General features: G+C 45.5%; 1 protein-coding gene across 1 annotated transcript in view; it reads right to left on the bottom strand.

Moving 5' to 3' along the window:
* Window positions 1-925: 925 nt before the first annotated feature.
* AGBL4 (AGBL carboxypeptidase 4) overlaps window positions 926-15,132 on the bottom strand; it is a 1,267,959-nt gene continuing 1,253,752 nt past the window's right edge. The window contains exons 12-13 of the mRNA XM_019937625.2: window positions 7,126-7,222; window positions 926-1,043 (exon numbers count right to left, since the gene is read on the bottom strand). Of these exons, the coding sequence (XP_019793184.2) occupies window positions 926-1,043; window positions 7,126-7,222 (215 nt within the window). The remainder of the gene's footprint in view (window positions 1,044-7,125; window positions 7,223-15,132) is intronic.

The raw sequence follows: 15,132 nt of genomic DNA, 5'->3' as shown, positions 1-15,132 counted from the left end.
ACCCATTCATCATGAAAGGCACTTTACTCCGTAGAAAAATGTACAATTTTGAGCTTGGTCCACCTTGGGAATTGCCCCTGCTGTTGTTTTATTTTATCATCCCCACCTGCCTCAGAGTGCATCCTTTTGTCTTTTGCATCTCCTGTCCCTGGCGGTCTGCCTCCTCCCCCCTGTTGCAGATTTTCCATGTCCTTGTCTTCAGTGGTCAGGTTTGATCTCAGACACCAAGATCTAGAGATCTTAACCATGAGAGACCTTTTGGAATGTGTGTCTATTACTTTTTGTTTTAGGAGCTAAAGTTTCAATGAAACGACCCAGGTCATTGGGACATAGCTCTCAGAGCAGTTTTCTGAAGTTGCATGCTGGGGTTTAGGGGAGTCAGGGAGCATGCAGCTCATAAATTAACCGTATGTCTAAGACCATCGTGATCTCAAAAATTCTGTCCCATTGTTCCCAACAGTGCATTTGTCTTCGCGTTGTACGTGTTGTTGCTATTGTTCTGGGTCAGCAAATGTGGACACCGCACTTCTAAAAGCGAAAACTGTAGCCTAGTCTAAAAGGTAAACATCTGTAGTAACGGCACAACTTAGAACAGTAAAGGGGCTGGAAAGCAGTGACCTGAGAAGGGACGTGTGGGTTTTCTCTTCCTGTGAGGGTCTCTATGTTGTGGAAAATAGCATCTGTACTCATCTGGTTTGAATCTCCTATTTTGTTCTTAAGCCTGAAGGTGAAGGCTCACAATTGATTTTCCACTGGTAAAAGGGAAAATCGATGATGAAATTTCTCATGTTTTCCCTTCCCTTTCACTAGCTTATACATTATCTCACAGCCATTATCTTGGAAACTAGAGAAGGGTGATTAATTTCATGCCCCAGCAGAAAATGCATGCTCCTGCCACCACAAGACCTCCCCGGACTCCACGTCCTTAAAAAGAGTTTGAAGGGTCTTTGTGGTTCACTGAGCTCTTCTTGCCCCCTTTGCTGTTGGGGTGGCTGCTGGCTGGGCCCCGCAGGAGTGGGTGCTTGTAGGGGGGGCGTTCTTTCCTGTAAAGGGGGAGATAACAGAAAGAGAGAAGAAAGACAGCACATATACACGCTGTACTGCAATCATTTGTGTGCATGTCTATCTCCCCCCACTGGACTGTGACCTCCTAGGAGCAGTGGCCTTGACTTCCTCTTCTCTGCATCCCAGGAACCCAGCCCAGGGCCTGGTTCAAAGCAGGCAGCATGACTCAATGGAATGACTGTTAGATGAATGGATGGATACGTTGTATCATTCTGGTTCTGGAGAAAACCTAACTGTCCTATAGTTACAAGTCTTCCACACTTCCAACTTGATTCTAACTCATTCTATCCATTTCACAACGGGATGGGCATGAACCCATAGATGAATTGCAGCTTGGCAGATCCAGGGAGCTCATTCCCTTCATAACCATCATGGGCTCCAGAGTTCCCTTTATATTTCTCAGTATAGCCTAATTATGGCATTTCATGGTGGGTCTGTTTCCCCTACAATCTTGGGGGCTCTCTGAAGGCAGAGATGTGTCTAGTTCATCTCTGTATCCCAGCACCCAGCACCCAATGCAATACCTTTAACACTACTCTTCAGCAATTATTCACTGTCTGTTCTGCTCACACACTAGGCTATGAGCTTCTGATAGGCAGGGACCCAGTTTATCCAGTTTGCATTTTTCCTCATACGGGGCCTTGTTTGTGTGTTATGTTGTTGAGTGACAAACTGATGTGCCATTCATTCAAGCACTGGGTTAAGATTTATTTGCAGCGGAAAGATTAGCCAATCCAGAAAGAACTGAACTGAATTCCCTGGTCAGCCATATATGAGAGGGATGACCTTGAGCAAGTTGTTTAACTTCTCTGAGTTTCATTTACAAAACGAGGATAAAATATTCCAATCTTGGAGGGTGGTGTGAGGTTAAATGAGATAATATGAATAAACTCACCTAGCATCTTCCTTTGCCTACTATAACTTACAAAGGCATGGTGCTAGGTGCTAGGTGCTAGGTATGGTCCACTGTACTCTGGAGATGACAAAGTTGAGTCAGACGTTGATGCTGTCCTCAGGCTGCTTACACTTTAGTAGAGGAGACAGTTATACAAAATAATTACACAAAATAATAAAGAACTATAATGCATGGAAGAAAATGGTAATGCCACAAATATGGGAATCTCTTGGGCTGTTTGATTTAGGATTCAAGATGTGACTTCTTATAACCCATGATGCTCTGACCCTGGAGTATCATTTTCCTTCATTGCCGATGAGTCATGAATAAGGTAAAGACAGAACAGGTGGCAGCACACAAAAGGGACACCTTGCCCTAATGTAGCTCCTCTACCAGGAAGCCTCACTGTCTAAAATTCCACACTCATGAGGGACCTTGCTAACATAGGAAGGCCATCTAGCATGGGTGAGGTACACCTAGATCTTAGTACCCATCAACAGCCTGGAACATATGCTGGAATGTTGTTTACAGGCGACGTGATCTTGAAGATGTCCCTTTTTCCTCTAGCCTCTGTTTCTTCATTTCTAAAATAGTAGAGCCCATGTCCTTCCTGCATCATAGGCTCTGGTAAATGGGGTTGGGGAAGAGTTTTGCCGATTACAAGGTGTCATTCATATGTCACTGAGAGTGCGGGTCTTCACACCCAAAGGAAGCATGGGAAATAAGATGGGTTTGTTTCTTTGCGGGTGAAGCCCAGGTATGATCACAGGTAGGGCAGCCCCAGGCAGATGGTGTGCGTGAGGAGAGGGTGTGCAGTGGCTGGGGAGGAGTGTGAACGTGCAGAATGACTCTGGGGCCATTACAGAGCCAAAGAGCACCTGCAGCTCAAGATGGGGGCACAGAGAGAGGCACTGGTAGGCAAGCATCTCACACCTGGGCCCCACAGAGATGCTCCTTTTCCTATCGTGCCCTCCAGACTCACCTCCTTTGGGAAGCTGACTCCCCAGAAAGTAAGCCTCTCTCTTCCAGAGGCTTCTGCAGCACTTTGTGCCTAATCTCGTAGTACACCACTTTCTAGGGAGTTCTTTGCCCAGCTATTTTTCTCACGGGACTGTGGGTTGGATGCATTTGATTTTTCTCTACAATTCCTGAGTGGTATGGAGTAGATGCTTGAAGGTTGTTTGATGAATTGAATGAATTTTTAGTCCCATCTTTATCACCTCTATTGCCCTAAACATCCTGGCCTGTCATTGCCTTAGAATGTGTCTTTTCAGGTTCAGCTCCCTGCCTTTTACAACCTTTCCCTCAACCTGGAATGCCCTCTCTCCTCCTTCTGTTTCATCCATTGGAATTCTACATGTCCTTTGAAACCAAGTTCAAGCCCCACTTCGTCCATGAAGCCTTCCTGGGATACTCCTGCTGGCTGCCGAATGTTTGCCAGATGGTGTGGGAGAGTAATTTCTGATTGGGTCTCACTTTTCACTATAACACGAAGGGGTTGAAGTAGACGATTCTTAGGGGCTTCTTCAGTTCTACCATTTTATAATTCATACATTTAGGGCTTATTTAGGACCTATTCCCAGCTAGGCCCTGCACCTGGCACTAAGGATACAGGAGTGATAAAATAATTCCTCAAGGAGCAGCCCATCTAGTGGAGGAGCCAGACATGCAAAGATGTCACAGCATGCAAAGATGCTGTGACAATACGCTATGGGACGTACCATGCACACGTGTGTGCAAAATCAGTTCGGGATCCAGCAGAGAGGAAGGAGCTCTACCTCAGGTGGAGAGCAAGGACAAAAACACAGAGGTATGATGTCTGGACTGGGCTTTGAAAGATACGTTGGCATTTGTCATCTACAGACAGTAAGGGAGAACATTCCAGAAAGAAGGAAAAGGATGAACATGGAGGTATGACTTGCTGACTGGGAAAGCCGGTGGGGTGGAGAAGGTGCTCACAAGGGAAAGGTGTGTGCTAGGAGGCTGCATATGAAGTTTTAAATGTAGGCCAGGGCCTTGAACAGCCAGAAGATGAACTGAAATGGGAAGCCATGGACGGTGTTTTGAAAGAGGGCACAATCTGAGAGGTAACTGAGCACATTTACACATTGCTCAGTATTGTTTGCTATCTTTGCATGTGTACATGCTTTCTCCTCTGTGAATCTGAGCTCCTGATGGGCAAAGGTTATCTATGTTCCCCCAGCATTCACTGCAGGGCCTGCCACGTGGTGGGCTCCAGTGTGATGCAGAGCTGATGATTCCCACCCCCATGCCCCGCACACACATACCCAAACCCCAGCGTGGAGGCAGCCCACCGGCACTGAGCCTGAGGCCGCCTTACACTTAGAGGCCCACCCTCCGTGCTCACGCTCTGTCTCCGCACAGAGGCTTACCTGGCCTGCTCATTTCCCCTGTCTAATTTGTATGCACCTCGCTGGGGCATTTTGTGTCACTGTGGTCGAGATAAGCGCGGGGTCTCAGCTCTGGTCATCAACGCCATGTCCCTGAGCCTGCACTCTCAGGCCCACATCCTGGCCTCCCCAGGGACCTTCCCCGAAGGGCGGCACAGCACCCAGGGATGCTGACAGGCTCCTACCAGCACGTGGGTGGAAACTGACACAGTATAATTGTCCGTAGACATGAGAGAAAACAAAGATTAATTTTGAGTCAAAACATATAATTTTCCTTTAAAACCAGAACTGCTCTTTCATGTATGTTATTTGATGCTTGGGTGGAAAATAATACAAAAATTGGGAAGTATTCAAGTCCCACATCAGAGCCTTGTATCCTCCTGAGATTCATTTTTTCAAGAACTGCTGACCAGTTGAGAGCTAAGACATATTCATAGTTTGATGAGGTAGAGATGTGGGGATGGAGAGAGTTTTTATTTTGTTTTTCTTAGGCGAAGGGTGGGCGCATTTACCACAAGTCCTCAAGGCTATGAACTTTGAGGAATGAGCTCTCCAGCTCTTCTCTAACGAGGGCTGCAAAGCTCAGGGAAATGAGGTCCCATGAGCAGGGCCCTGAACTCCCCTGAATGCTTTAGACCCAGTTTCAGGGTCCTGCCTCCCCCATCTCAAAGAACTCTTCACTAACTGATGCTGAGAACACCAGGCTGGGGATGGTGGGGCCTGGCTCCGGCCATGGCTGTGACCAATCCTGTCTGCTCCCTGGGCCTCAACACTTCATCTGCATCATGATGATGGCTACTCTCCCTGGGTGTCAGCACCATTTTACTGACAATGCAACATTCAAGAACAAAGTGGGAAAGGATCGGGATAATTTTATTCAGGCTGACAGAGGACCTGAAAGAGACAATCCCCAAATTAACTTGTAAATGAGATTCTAACAATTCTTTTGAGTTTTACAGAGCTTTACATTTTTAAGAACATAACCAATGACTTCTAAGGATGAATTGAGCACCATTCTCTAGAGGTGAGCTCTTCAACGTCGGGGTCACGCCTTAATCATTTACTCGTTCAAGCACCCCCTCTGCCCAGACACTTGGCACAAAGTGTTGTTTTCCCTAAATGAGTGAATGAAGGGATGTATACATGCACGCATGCTCAGGACAGCCTAGGCACTGTGGGAGGACAGAGAAGAAACACAGGTGCTCCTTCTGAAGACTAATCCACCAGGATCGGGGGGAACAACCTGAGACAAAGTATGAGTCAGAGTACATTGTGTTGCAGATTCCTTGTGGAGCTGGGACTCAAGAGGTGGGACTCCCAGCCTGATGGGACGTGGGTCCTGAGAGATCATCCAGCCCAACCAGAGAAGACCAGGGACTTGCCCCAGGCTGTGACGAGCTGTCTGGAAATCTGGGACTGCACCCCAGAAGCCAGAGGAGATGGAAACATTTATTGAACACCTGCTGGCGGCCAGGCACTACAGCACGCTTGTATCTAATTTTTAAAACCATCCTTATTACGCCCACTTTAGGTAGGAGGAGAAAGGTTTCACGAGGCCAGGAAGCTTGCCTAATATCTCACAAGCTAGCATGAGCTTGAGACAGAATTTGAACCCACACTGAGGTGGAGCTTAGCTGGACTTCAGTCCAGCTTTAGAATCATAAACGCCTAGGATCAAATTCTGCCTCTGCCAAAGTATCTTTGACCTCAGGCAATTCTCGTCACCTTTCTGAGCTTCCTTTTCCTCATTTGTAATATGAGGAATAAATTGTCTAGGAGGACTGAATAAGACCATATACAAAAAGTACTTTGCTCAATAAATAGTAGTGATTAACACTGTGTTTTGTTAATAACAGGTAGGGAGGAAGGTACATCAGGGCAAAAGCCCTGAGACAGCAAAGCATTTGGGCAAGGTCATGGGCAAGGTCAGTGGGAAGACTGGTTTGGCAGGAGCAGTAAGTTGGATGTCGTCATGTCCTTCAAGGAAGCTGGACCACTAGGAGAGTAGGAGATGAGGTCAAGAGGTAGGACGGGGCCAGCACATTCCAGATGCCACTGGGTGTCACTGCCCAAATGCTCACTGGGCTCACCGCCAGCAGTCATGGGAACACCCAGCACTCTGGGCTCTGGTCCAGCCCTCAGGAAGGACACTCATCTCCTAACCTTCTTTCTTCACCAGCTCAAGAACTTGGCCCCAGCAGAGGACCTGAGGGGAAACTTCTAAGGGATGTGTCTTCTCAGCCCTGAGGCTTTGCATCTTGATAGAAGGGGACTCTCATGTGCTCGGGGTACATACATGCCTGGCACTGTGCAGGGTGCTCTAACACACATCTCTTAATAATCTTCTAAGTGAGCACCACTGTCCCCACTTTACAGATGAGGAAATTGAAGGATCAGAGACCTTATGAGCCTAGATGACATAGGAGCTATCAGATGAAGTAGCATACGGAAACACCCAGACTAGCTTGGAACAGTGGCTGGACTCAGCCTCCCAGCAACTTCCATCCCTGTCGGTTCCCATGTTAGACCCAGAAATGTGACCAACCCCTCACTGTCTGACCCCATAATTATACTTCAACTCAGGAAATGTGCTGTTAATCCCTTCTGCTCCGTACACTCTCTGTGGCAGGGCCAATCATCTTCCCCGTGACACAGATGGGAAACCGAGGGACAGGGAGAGGCTAAGCGAAGCTGCCCCCAACAAGAAGCCAGTTAAGCAGGACGCAAGGCCCTGCTGCTCTGCTCAGCACTTACCGCAGCCTTGGCATGGGGATCGTCACTTTCTCCACCATGGGGTTCAGCCGGTAATAATCCAAGAACGTTCTCGCCACGTTCCGCCCCAGCTTCATATCTGCAAGGGTGGGTGTTAAGGAGCAACTCTGGACTAGTAAGAAAAGTGAGAACAGTCACAAAACAGTATCACCACTCACTCTTCTAAGTGTTGTATGGACTGTCTTTTTTGATTTTCACGAAACCTTAAATATTATTGATAGATACTATTATTTTCCTCATTTTCCAGATGAGGAAACTGAGATGTGGAGAAGTCCAATAATTTGCCCAAGGTCACAGAACTGGGAAGGAGAGGAGCCAGGATAGGGGTCTAGGTAGTCTTACCCCGAAGCCTGTGTTCAGAGCTTTCAGAACCTACTGCACCCCTTTGGGAATCACTGGGCTTCCATGGTCTGCCTTCAGGTGGCTTGGGGTGGAGGCAGATAAGCAAGACTCGAGGGCAAGAGACCCTTTGTTGCATATAGACCAGGGCCTACTTGACCCCGGGGATTAGTCACCTACTTTGGTAACCTTGGGGACAATGATAAAACCCTCTCACCCTAAACAGTATCCCCGTTCCACCTTGAAATCTACCAATTACGAATCCTTAGGGTAAGCGTTCGTGACCTGTTAAAGTACAAACTCCCTGGGGAGGGGAAAAGGGTCAATTCCATATTGACCATTAACATTTTAGTATAAATTAGCACAGCAATGATCTATTCAACAACATGGAGCACATGCTCTATGTATTACCTATTATCATCTATAACTCTGGGGCTTCACGTGAGCTGTCACCTCTCCCTGAAGCGCCTTCCCCTTCCCTTTGGCTAATTTTTAACTATCAATTCTCCAGTTAGGTGATGTCTCTTTAGTAAAGCCTCCCACAGTACTCCTCTCCCAGGTCTATGATTGGTGCCCTTGCCCCCTACTTCCGTGGCTTCTGAACTGACTTCATTCAAAGCACTTATCTTTTATCTCATATCTCTCAGCTCTGAACGTCCAAGCCATCACCAACTCTTACCCAAGGGACCTCCTATCTCTTCGGTTTCTCCACTTTTCTCCAGGTCCCTGCTGTTCCCCTAGAAAAGGCCAGCACCATCTTTTCCTTGAATTGCTGTCATCCTGTCCTCATGGCCTTCCTGCCATAAGAGTGCCTGTCTCTACTCCATCTTCTATAACTTTGCTGGTGGGGGTGGGGTGGGAGGGTAGTTATTCTAAAACGCAGATCTGACCACGCTACCCAGCTGAGCAAAACCCTTCAGTGGCTCCCAGTTGCCTGTAAGGTTCAAATTTTGGAACTTGATCTACCGGGTCCTTTGTAGTTAGGTCTCAGCTTTGTGTTTGTTGCCTCCCACCTTCCACCCCTCGACCTTCACGCTCCAGTGATACTGAACTTCTTCTACCTCCAGACCTTTGTCCATTCCATTCCATCTTCCCAGACCACTCTCCCCTCTGCCCACAGGCCTTACAGGGCAGACTCCTTCTCAGCTTCCAGACACCTCAGTTTAGTTGCCCCTTCACTGGGTACCACTCAGCCACCATTCTACCCAGGCTCATGGAGGTGGGCTAGCATCTGTGGACAGTTGAGTGAGTTCTCACCACTCTCTTCAAGACGTCTCCAAGCTGGCGTTGGATGTGGCCCAGGACATGAACACCAGCATTTATGTAATGCCTGGCATCACACGGGCGCTTTGCTTACATATGCATTTTAAAAAACCCAGGGAGGAAGGCATTTTTATCTCCCCTTTGCTCTGGGAGGTTAAGAAACTTGTCCAAAGCTATATAACTGGAAATGGTAGAGTCAAGACTCCAATTTGGGAGTGTCTGACTCCAGAACCGTGAGCTTTCCACCACTCTGGGCTGTTTCCCAACTTGAAAGCACCTTTTCTGTCAAGGGCTGAGTCATCCCAGGCCAGTGCCTGGTGGGAGAAGGAGAAACGCCAGACGAGTTGTTTAAGACAGTGAGACGTGCCGCAGGCTTGCTGTGCTCTGGGGCTGCCACCTGCTTTCTTCCTCTGGTTGTGACCGACCTTCTCTGTCCCCTCCTTTAAAAAGTTCACAAGCTGGTGTCAGGCATGGGCTCTCAGACCAGCAGACCCTGGAGGCAGTCTCGCCACCAGGGCCTGCAGAAGTGGCTGGCTGCTTCAATCTAGCCAGGCTCTAGCTGGCTTGGGGTGACCAAATCACCATTGCGTGTGTCAACAGTAAGAGCTGCAGGGCTTCCCTGGTGGCACAGTGGTTAAGAGTCCACCTGCCAATGCAGGAGACACGGGTTCGAGCCCTGGTCCGGGAAGATCCCACATGCTGTGGAGCAGCTAAGCCCGTGCGCTACAACTACTGAGCCTGTGCTCTAGAGTCTGTGAGCCACAACTACTGAAGCCCACGTGCCACAACTACTGATCCCGTGCACCTAGAGCCTGTGCTCTGCAACAAGAGAAGCCACTGCAATGAGAAGCCCATGTGCCACAATGAAGAGGAGCCTCCACTCACCACAACTAGAGAAAGCCTGCACGCAGCAACGAAGACCCAGCACAGCCAAAAATAAACAAACAAACAAACAAACAAAACAGTAAGAGCAACAGGGGCGCAGAGGAAGGGAGAGCTTCCTGTGGACGGGGCTGAAAGATTGTAGTAGAAGTTTTGGAATCAAATGTACCTAATCTGAATCCAAATCCTGGCTCGGCCACGTGCTGTGTGGGGCAGATTGTACTTTCCAAAGATGTCTGCAACAATGTCTCCCATCTCACCTGTTATTCTATGATGTGACCTTGACACTCCCTCCACTGAGAGGTGGCATCTGTATCCCCTCTCTCTGAAGCTGAGTGGGCTTTGTGACTCACTTGCCACCAGAGGAATGGCAGAAGTGACAGTGTGGGACTTCTGAGGAGAGGCCAGAAAGGCAGATATAACTTGCACCTTTCCTGCTCGAATGTTCCAGCTGGGGCCCTGAACTTCCAGGCATGCTGTCTGACTGCCCTGAGGCCAGCATGCTGTGAGGAAGCCCAAACTAGCCCATGGAGGGGCTGCAGGGAGAGGCCCTGAGACTTTGTGGAGAGATTACTTTAGAGAGAGATTCCTGGCCAGCCCGCAGCAGCTCCTCCAGCACACTACTGCTCCAGCTCCAGCTCCAGCCACTGTCTCACTGTCACTGCGTCAAAGATGCCAAGCTAAGAGCACTCAGGGGAGCCCTTCCCAAATTTCTGACCCACAGAACACAAGAGAGAATAGCTGTGGTTTTAAACGCTAAGTTTGGGGGAGATTTGTTACGCAGCAGAGGAGAACTGAGACACAGCGTGGCCTCGCAGAGCCTTTCCCATCTCCCTGAGCCCTCATTTCCTCACCTGTAAAATGTGAATAACAATGGCTGCCTCACAGGATTATGGTGGTGAGGTATGTCACTAACACGTGGGCGCTGACTAAGTAAGTGCATGAATGGGGCCAGAGGGAAGCCTGAACCCTTCCTCCTGATCTGCAGTGAACGCCAGACTCGCCCAGACTGGAAGCAAGCCTAGGAGATCTCCTTGGTACTCGATACTCCTGGGCTCTACAAGGTGGAGGAGTTGGGCTGTTGCAGTAAAATGTCCCTCAGCGAGGTGCTGATCATTTTAGCAAGCTCTGTTTAAAAGACAGCGTTTTAAAGGTGGGACTTGTCAGGGACAACCCTCTTTACATATTTCCTAAGCCCTGAGAGCCTCACTCCAGATCATTTACTGCACTGGCCCTGCTGGAGTCAAGAAATGGGACGTGGGTGACAGGAGTGAAGAGACTGACTGAACATTTTCAATGAAAACAAGTTGTCTTTGAACAAAGATTTAAGATCTAGGCAAGGAGAAAGCAATAGCTCTCTTGGCTGGAACCTTTTCCAATATACTGCAGAAATAAGAGAGAAAAAAATTGGGGTGAAAACTCCCAACTCTTCATTGCCAACAAAAACCTCAGAACGGCCTGTGAATTCAAACTGTCATCCTCCTCAGATTCTTCTGTAGCTCCCGATGGGCTTCTCACAGAGGGCAGGAACAGGCAGCAGGTGGGATCAGGACCCTTGAATCAGAGAAGCAGGAGGGTTTGTCTGGGGTTGTCTGAAACTCAGACTCACTTGGTGACTTCTGCCCAGAGCTGTTTTAAAGTAAAGGGTGGGCGTCAATAGCTCCAGCACTTGGTGGGATGCTTTAACAGGCAATGAGGACTGGGATATTCTCATTCATTCGTTCATTTGTTCATTCATTCTAACATTCTGGGGGCTGCTCCCATGTGTGTACTGGCATGAAGAAGGGCAGAGATTGAGCTTAAAGAAGAATTAGACAAATTCTGTTTACAGTCTAGAAGAGGAAACTAACGTCCCAACTAACTATACTAGCAAACAGGCTGTTGCATTCTCACCTTTACAAAAGCAACTAGCATTTTATTTCCCAGCATACCCTGTGCACCGTACAGTGTACTTATTTACTGTCGATAACCCCCACCACATCCCTGCAAGGTCAAAGCACAATTCGACACATATTTAACAGGAAACTGAAAAAAGCAGAGTTTGCATAATTGACCCAGAGCCTTGTGCCTCGAAAGTGATAGAGGTGGCATATGAACCTGTGTCTTTTATTTATTTATTTTGACATCTTTATTGGAGTATAATTGCTTTACAATGGTGTGTTAGTTTCTGCTTTATAAAAAAGTGAATCAGCTATACATACACATATATCCCCATATCTCCTCCCTCTTGCATCTCCCTCCCACCCTCCCTATCCCACCTCTAGGTGGACACAAAGCACCGAGCTGATCTCCCTGTGCTATGTGGCTGTTTCTCACTAGCTATCTATTTTACATTTGGTAGTGTATATATGTCCATGCCACTCTCTCACTTTGTCCCAGCTTACCCTTCCCCCTCCACATGTCCTCAAGTCCATTCTCTACATCTATGTCTTTATTTCTGTCCTGCTCCTAGGTTCTTCAGAAGCAATTTCTTTTTTTTTTTTTTTTTTTTTTTAGATTCCATATATATGTTAGCATACAGTACATGTTTTTCTCTTTCTCACTTACTTCACTCTGTATGACAGGCTCTAGGTCCATCCACCTCACTAAAAACAACTCAATTTCATTTCTTTTTATGGCTGAGTAATATTCCACTGTATATATGTGCCACATCTTCTTTATCCATTCATCTGTCGATGGACACTTAGGTTGCTTCATGTCCTGGCTATTGTAAATAGTGCTGCAATGAATATTGTGGTACATGACTTTTTGGAATTATGGTTTTCTCAGGGTATACACCCAGTGGTGGAATTGCTGGGTCTTATGGTAGCTCTATTTTTCGTTTTTTAAGGAACATCCATACTGTTCTGCATAGTGGTTGTATCAATTTACATTCCCACCAAAAGTGCAAGAGGGTTCCCTTTTCTCCACACCCTCTCCCGTATTTATTGTTTTTAGATTTTTTGATGATGGCCATTCTGACCCGTGTGTGGTGATACCTCATTGTAATTTTGATTTGCATTTCTCTAATGATTAGTGATGTTGAGCATCCTTTCATGTATTGGTTGGCAATCTGTATATCTTCTTTGGAGAAATGTCTATTTAGGTCTTTTGCCCATTTATGGATTGGGTTGTTTGCTTTTTTGATATTGAGCTGCATGAGCTGCTTATAAATTTTGGAGATTAATCCTTTGTCAGTTGCTTCATTTGCAAATATTTTCTCCCATTCTGAGGGTTGCCTTTTTGTCTTGTTTATGGTTTCCTTTGCTGTGCCAAACCTTTGAAGTTTCATTAGGTTCCATTTGTTTATTTTTGCTTTTATTTCCATTTTTCTAGGAGGTAGGTCAAAAAGGATCTTGCTGTGATTTATGTCATAGAATGTTCTGCCTATGATTTCCTCTAAGAGTTTTATAGTGTTTGTCCTTACATTTAGGTCTTTAATCCATATTGAGTTTATTTTTGTGTATGGTGTTAGGGAGTGTTCTAATTTCATTCTTTTACATGCAGCTGTCCAGTTTTCCACGCACCACTTATTGAAGAGGCTGTCTTTTCTCCATTGTATATTCTTGCCTCCTTTATCAAAAATAAAGTGACCATATGTGCATGGGTTTATCTCTGCACTTTCTATCCTGTTCCATTGACCTATATTTCTGTTTTTGTGCCAGTACCATACTGTCTTGATTACTGTAGCTTTGTAGTATAGTCTGAAGTCCAGGAGCCTGATTCCTCCAGCTCCGTTTTTCTTTCTCGAGATTGCTTTGGCTATTCAGGGTCTTTTGTGTTTACAAAGAAATTGTGAAAAAATTTTTTCTAGTCTTGTGAAAAATGCCATTGGTAGTTTGATAGGGATTGCATTGAATCTGTAGATTCCTTTGGGGAATATAGTAATTTTCACAATGTTGATCCTTCCAATCCAAGAAAATGGTATATCTCTCCATCTGTTTGTATTGTCTTTAATTTCTTTCATCAGTGTCTTATAGTTTTCTGCATACAGGTCTTTTGTCTCCTTAGGTAGGTTTATTCCTGGGTATTTTATTCTTTTTGTTGCAATGGTAAATGGGAGCGTTTCCTTAATTTCTCTTTCAGATTTTTCATCATTAGTGTATAGGAATGCCAGAGATTTCTGTGCATTAATTTTGTATCCTGCTACTTTTCCAAATTCATTGATTAGCTCTAGTAGTTTTTTGGTAGCATCTTTAGAATTATCTACGTATAGTATCATGTCATCTGCAAACAGTGACAGCTTTAATTCTTCTTTTCCAATTTGGATTCCTTTTATTTCTTTTTCTTCTCTGATTGCTGTGGCTAAACTTCCAAAACTATGTTGAATACTAGTGGTGCGAGTGGACAACCTTGTCTTGTTCCTAATCTTAGAGGAAATGGTTTCAGTTTTTCACCATTGAGAACAATGTTGGCTGTGGTTTTGTCATATATTGCCTTTATTATGTTGAGGTAAGTTCCCTCTATGCCTACTTGCTGGAGGGTTTTATCATAAATGGGTGCTGAATTTTGTCAAAAGGTTTTTCTGCATCTATTGAGATGATCATATGGTTTTTATAGTTCAGTTTTTAAATATGGCTTATCACACTGATTGATTTACTTATATTGAAGAATCCTTGCATTCCTGGGATAAACCCCACTTGATCATTGTGTATGATCCTTTTAATATGCTGTTGGATTCTGTTTGCTAGTATTTTGGTTAGGATTTTTGCACCTATGTTCATCATTGGTATTGGCCTCCAGTTTTCTTTCTTTGTGGCATCTTTGTCTGGTTTTGGTATCAGGGTGATGGTGGCCTCGTAGAATGAGTTTGGGAGTGCTCCTCCCTCTGGTATATTTTGGAAGAGTTTGAGAAGAATAGGTGTTAGCTCTTCTCTAAATGTTTGATAGAATTCGCCTGTGAAGCCATCTGGTCCTGGGTTTTTGTTTGTTGGAAGATTTTTAATCACAGTTTCAATTTCAGTGCTTGTGATTGGTCTGTTTGTATTTTCTATTTCTTCCTGGTTCAGTTGCAGAAGGTTGTGCTTTTTTAAGAATTCATCCATTTCTTGCAGGTTGTCCATTTTATTGGCATATAGTTGCTTGTAGTAATCTCTCACGATCCTTTGTATTTCTGCAGTGTCAGTTGTCACTTCTCCTTTTTCATTTCTAATTCTATTAATTTGAGTCTTCTTCCTTCTTTTCTTGATGAATCTGGCTAATGGTTTATCAATTTCGCTTACCTTCTCAAAGAACCAGCTTTTAGTTTTATTGACATTTGCTATCGTTTCCTTCACTTCTTTTTCATTTATTTCTGATATGATCTTTATGATTTCATTCCTTCTGCTAACTTTGGGGTTTTTTTGTTCTTCTTTCTCTAATTGCTTTAGGTGTAAGGTTAGGTTGTTTATTTGAGATGTTTCTTGTTTCTTGAGGTAGGATTGTATTGCTATAAACTTCCCTCTTAGAACTGCTTTTGCTGCATCCCATAGGTTTTGGGTTGTTGTGTTTTCATTGTCATTTATTTCTAGGTATTTTTTGATTTCC

Source organism: Tursiops truncatus, chromosome 1, assembly GCF_011762595.2.
Source record: "Tursiops truncatus isolate mTurTru1 chromosome 1, mTurTru1.mat.Y, whole genome shotgun sequence".
NCBI lineage: Eukaryota > Metazoa > Chordata > Mammalia > Artiodactyla > Delphinidae > Tursiops > Tursiops truncatus.
This window is presented reverse-complemented; position numbering and strand designations above follow the sequence as displayed.